The sequence below is a fragment of the Somniosus microcephalus genome, chromosome 10 (assembly GCF_052327205.1).
Source record: "Somniosus microcephalus isolate GS21.2 chromosome 10, FLI_Smic_1.0, whole genome shotgun sequence".
Lineage (NCBI taxonomy): Eukaryota > Metazoa > Chordata > Chondrichthyes > Squaliformes > Somniosidae > Somniosus > Somniosus microcephalus.
In genome coordinates, this window is record NC_140996.1 from 177,222,061 (window position 1) to 177,228,060 (window position 6,000).

Sequence of the window (6,000 nt, forward strand, 5' to 3'; positions counted from 1 at the left end):
CCTCCATCCTTGGTGACCCAGTGCCACATGTCCACACAAATGGAGAATAAGTAAATAAAGTATTTTTAATAACCCCAAACAAATCTCATGCATCTAACATGTCACTGAAAAGCAGAGGCCCTAGGTGGAGGGAACTTGCCTAATGGGGATTTAAGAAGTGCAAGACCAAACCTTTAAATTACATTCCAAACCTAGTAACAGAGTCAGGCATTATTTCAGTGCATCATTTGTTGGTAATACTCTAAATACAATTAGAGAAATATGTTCAGAAACAGCAATGTAAGTAACTGTACACTCTCACTCTAATAGTAATAGAGAACCAACCCTTTTCATCCTCCTCCACTCAACATCGTTCTGCTCATGTGAAGACAGTAATCAGAACACATCATGAAACTGTGGTTCAAAGGGTGAATGTTGCCCTCTGGTGAGTTCTCAGGCAGGCTTAGTTTTACTCCCACAGATATATTTGCTGCACAGTGGGCAACTGTGATGCTGTTTGGCTCCTGAATACTGATATAGTGCAGTCACTGATTAAATAACTATAATCTTTCATTACTGGTAGTTGAATTCAAATCCATCCTAAACTGATACCTCTGCCTGCTTGCTGTCTTAAAATAGGTTTGTGCAATTTCAGTGCCACATCAGTTAAATCCAAAAATAACACATTTCCTTTATACACACCCAATCATATCATACGCATTGTTTACACACAGTTTTTTTTTTAAATCGGCAAAACACCATGGCTTTTCAAAAAAAACAAGATGGCAATCAGCATTTAAAGTTTCCAGCATGGGATTAGGCCTACGGCAAAGATAACACTATGTGGAATTGAAGGGAATGTGGCTCATGTGGGAAAAGACTTGATGGTCAAATTGACTTTTTGTGCTGTGTCCATTTAAAAAGTGAACCAAGATGCTATTCAGAAGTAATCACATAAGGTGTGGCATCCAGTTAATAAAGTATTGTGGTTAGTGAAGTGATTAAGTTATAATTTACAAATTGAACATGTGCAGTATCAATGCAGGAGAGCAAGATAGTTGTTCAAAAAGAATTCACTGTTTGACAAATAGTCGCTAGAAGGCAAGTTAAAGGAAAAGTGTCACGATTTATTTTAGATGACAATGCCTTGCTTAATCATTCTCAAAATAGTAGTGACCTATCAAACCAGTCTAACTATAGTTCAACATCAAATAGTAAAAGCTAAGTGAAAAGGTGTTAATAGAAGACTTGGAACACGAGAAATGATTTTAAAAATGCAAAATAGCCACGGACAGTTCCCATTTTCAAAGGAGCAACAAGCTACTGAGCAAATCTGTTTGAGCATAGCCGCCCCCACCTTAAAACAACAAAACCAGCCTAACCCAAGTCGTAAAACAATTGCAAACTTTTCAATCTCGGAAGGGTAGTCTGGCAGCTAAACAAATTCGCGTGTTCTGTAACATAGAGATGAATGAATGAATGAATGAATGAATACGTTTATACATATGTCTCTATTGATGGCACAGAGCCGGAGCTGCACTGAATGTGCCCCTACCATGTCCACACGTTACCTCAACTGAAGCCGCAAAGGGGAGCTGAATGCTTGGAAACGCAAATTCAGCTGATAAAACTTGCATCTGTATTGTAATAAATAGACCCTAGGGCAGAGTTTTATATTGACTGTGTATTTTTCTTAAATGCCTTCTTAAATGGGTTCCCAGATGCGTGCAACGTCTCTCTCAGCCTAGCACCATTTCCCCGCTTTATTCACCAATACCATGGGATTTGGCAACTGTGACAGGGCCCGAAATAAACAATTATTGAGAAAACATTTCTGCCGAACACCATATGATTAAGCGCTGCGTCAATCACCCACCTTCGGGGTCCTGATATGCTCCATTTTAATTGAGGAAAATCGCAAAATCAGAAAGAGATGAAAAGATTTATTTTCTGCCGGACAGCCAGCGACTCTTTCCCCCCACGCCAGGGCACAGCTGGCGTCCCCTCCGCCCTGCTGCCACACACCCACCGCCTTCTCCCCGGCAACTCCACACGCCGGCTTCCGGCTTCCGGCCTGTGCTGCTCCACAGCGCCTTCTGAACGGCAGCACTGCTCTCAACTCCAGTCCACCTGCACCAGGCACTCTTCCTGAACTGTCTCTGTGACAAGGAGGGAGGGGGGAAATATACCTCGAATCATACTATCAATATCCTACATGCCAACCTAGCAAAAGCTGAACAATAGCTCCAAAAACAAAAGCTGAACTTAATAATAGCTGTGCATAAAAGAAAGACTTGCATTTATATAGCGCCTCTCACAACCACCGGACGTCCCAAAGCGCTTTACAACCAATGAAGTGCTTACTGAAGTGTAGCCACTGTTGTAATGCAGGAAATGCGGCAGCCAATTTGCGCACAGCAAGCTCCCACAAACAGCAATGTAATAGTGACCAGATTATCTGTTTTAGTGCTGCTGATTGAGGGATAAATATTGGCCAGAACACCAGATATATCACCCTGCTCTTCTTCGAAATCGTGCCATGGGATCTTTTACATCCACCTGAGAGAGCAGATGAGGCCTCAGTTTAACATCTCATCCGAAAGACGGCACCTCCAACAGTGCAGCACTCCCTCAGCACTGCACTAGAGTGTCTGCCTAGATTTTTGTGCTCAAGTTTCTGGAGTCGGACTTGAACCCACAACCTTCAGAGTCGAGGGTGCTACCAACTGACCCACAGCTGACACACAAGACAATAACATGTGAAAACATGTTTTGGGTAAAATCTGCAAGTGGGATGATCATAGAAACATACAAACATAGAAGCAGGAGTAGACCATTCGGCCCCTCGAGCCTGCTCCGTCATTCAATGAGATCATGGCTGAGCATCCAAATTCAGTACCCCATTCCTGCCTTCTCTCCATATCCCTTGATCCCTTTAGCCTTAAGAAATATATCCAACTCCTTCTTGAATATATTTAATGAATTGGCCTCCACTGCCTTCTGTGGTAGAGAATTCCACAGGTTCACCACTCTCTGGGTGAAGAAATCCCTCCTCATCTCAGTCCCAAATGGCTTACCCCTTATCCTTAGATTGTGACCCCTAGTTCTGGACTCCCCGGCCATCGGGAACATCCTGCATCTAGTCTGTCCAGGCCTGACAGAATTTTATAGGTTTCGATGAGATCCCCTCTCAATCTTCTAAACTCCAGTGAGTACAAGCCCAATCGACCCAATCTCTCCTCGTACGTCATTCCTGCCATCCCAGGTATTAGCCTGGTGAATCTTCGCTGCACTCCTTCCATGGCAAGAACATCCTTCCTCAGATAAGGCGACCAAAACTGCACACAATACTCAAGGTGCGGTCTCACCAAGGCCCTGTACGACTGCAGCAAGACATCCTTGTTCCTGTACTCGAACCCTCTTGCTACGAAGGCCAACATACCATTTGCCTTCTTAACCGCCTGCTGCACCTGCATGCTTACCATCAGCGACTGGTGCACAAGAACACCCAGGTCTCTTTGCACTTCCCCTTCTCCCAATCTATTGCCATTCAAATAATAATCTGCCTTCCTGTTTTTGCCACCAAAGTGGATAACCTCACATTTATCCACATTATAGTGCATTTGCCATGTTTCTGCCCAATCACCCAACCTGTCCAAATCGTACTGGAGTTTCACAACATCCTCCTCACAGCATACCCTCCCACCCAGCTTTGTGTCATCTGCAAATTTGGAGATACTACATCCAATTCCCTCGTCCAGATCATTAATATATATTGTGAACAGCTGGGGTCCAAGGACCGATCCTTGCGGTACCCCACTAGTCACTGCCTGCCACTCGGAAAATGACCCGTGTATTCCAACTCTGCTTTCTATCTGCCAACCAGTTCTCTATCCAAGTCAATACCTTGCCCCCAATCCCATGTGCCTTAATTTTACAAGCTAATCTCTTATGCGGGACCTTATCGAAAGCCTTCTGAAAGTCCAAATACACCACATCACAGATGACATTTAATGCAGGTAGATTTGTGTAAACTATTGCACTTACGAAGAAAAAAATGAGTGACATACATCACAAAGAGTGTCAAAATAGCTAAAGATGAGGTTGAAAGAAATCTAAAGCTATTACCAAACTTGGCATGTAAGTGTTCAGTCACTGTGGAGAAGCATTTAACAAACCAAATAGAATTTTACAGAATAGTGAAACATAGAAGATAGGAGCAGGAGTAGGCCATTCAGCCCCTCGAGCCTGCTCCGCCATTCAATGCAATCATGGCTGATCATCCAAATTCAGTACCCTGTCCCTGCTTTCTCCCCATATCCCTTGATCCCTTCAGCCTTAAGAAAAATATCCAACTCCTTCTTGAATATATTTAATGAATTGGGCTCTACTGCCTTCTGTGGTAGAGAATTCCACAGGTTCACCACTCACTGGGTGAAGAAATTCCTCCTCATTTCTGTCCTAAATGGCTTACCCCTTATCCTTAGACTGTGACCCCTGGTTCTGGACTCCCTGACCATCGGGAACATCCTTCCTGCATCTAGTCTGTCCAGTCCTGTCAGAATTTTATAAGTTTCAAGGAGATCCCCTCTCATTCTTCTAAACTCCAGCGAGTATAAGCCCAATCGACCCAATCTCTCCTCATATGTCATTCCTGCCATCCCAGATATCAGCCTGGTGAATCTTCGTTGAACTCCTTCCATGGCAAGAACATCCTTCCTCAGATAAGGCAACCAAAACTGCACACAATACTCAAGATGTGGTCTCACCAAGGCCCTGTACAACTGCAGCAAGATATCCTTGTTCCTGTACTCAAACCCTCTCGCTATGAAGGCCAACATACCATTTGCCTTCTTAACCGCCTGCTGCACCTGCATGCTTACCTTCAGCGACTGGTGCACAAGGACACCCAGGTCTTGTTGCACTTCCCCTTCTCCCAATCTATTGCCATTCAGATAATAATCTGCCTTCCTGTTTTTGACAGCAAAGTGGATAACCTCGCATTTATCCACGTTATATTGCATCTGCCATGCTTCTGCCCAATCACCCAACCTGTCCAAATCATCCTGGAGTTTCTCGGCATCCTCCTCACAGCACACACGCCCACCCAGCTTTGTGTCGTCTGCAAATTTGGAGCTATTACATCTAGTTCCCTTGTCTAGATCATTAATATATATTGTGAATAGCTGTGGTCCAAGGACCAATCCCTGCGGTATCCCACTAGTCACTGCCTGCCACTCGGAAAAAGACCCGTTTATTCCAACTCTTTGCTTTCTGTCTGCCAACCAGTTCTCTATCCAAGTCAATACCTTGCCCCCAATCCCATGTGCCTTAACTTTACATGCTAATCTCTTATGCGGGACCTTATCGAAAGCCTTTTGAAAGTCCAAATACACCACATCCACTGGTTCTCCCTTATCTATTTTACCAGTTACATCCTCAAAAAATTCCAGTAGATTAGTCAAGCACGATTTACCTTTTGTAAATCCATGTTGACGTTGTCTGATCCTGTCACTGTTTTCCAAGTGCTCTGCTATTACATCATTTATAATGGACTCTAGCATTTTCCCCACTACCGATGTCAGGCTTACCGGTCTGTAATTCCCCATTTTCTCTCTACCACCTTTTTTAAATAGTGGGGTAACATTAGCTACCCTCCAATCCATGGGTACTGTTCCAGATTCCATCGAATGTTGGAAGATGATCAGCAATGCATCTACTATTTCTAGGGCCACTTCCTTTAGTACCCTAGGATGTAGATTATCAGGCCCTGGGGATTTATCGGCCTTCAATCCTGTCAATTTCCCTAACACCATTTCCCTACAAATACTGATTTCTTTCAGTTCCTCCCTTTCATCAGACCCTATGTTCCCCAGCATCTCTGGCAGGTTATTTGTGTCCTCCTTTGTGAAGACAGAACCAAAATATGTATTTAATTGGTCTGCCATTTCTTTGTTCCCCATTATAAATTCCCCTGATTCTGACTGCAAGGGACCTACGCTTGACTTCACCAATCTTTTT

At 43.8% G+C, this 6,000-nt stretch overlaps 1 protein-coding gene across 1 annotated transcript in view; it reads right to left on the reverse strand.

The window, feature by feature from the left end:
- mtmr6 (myotubularin related protein 6) overlaps positions 1-2,221 on the reverse strand; it is a 39,782-nt gene extending 37,561 nt beyond the window's left edge. The window contains exon 1 of the mRNA XM_085999219.1: positions 1,856-2,221. Coding sequence (XP_085855345.1) covers positions 1,856-1,879 — 24 coding nt within the window. The 5' untranslated portion in view covers positions 1,880-2,221. The remainder of the gene's footprint in view (positions 1-1,855) is intronic.
- Between the last annotated feature and the right edge of the window lie 3,779 nt (positions 2,222-6,000).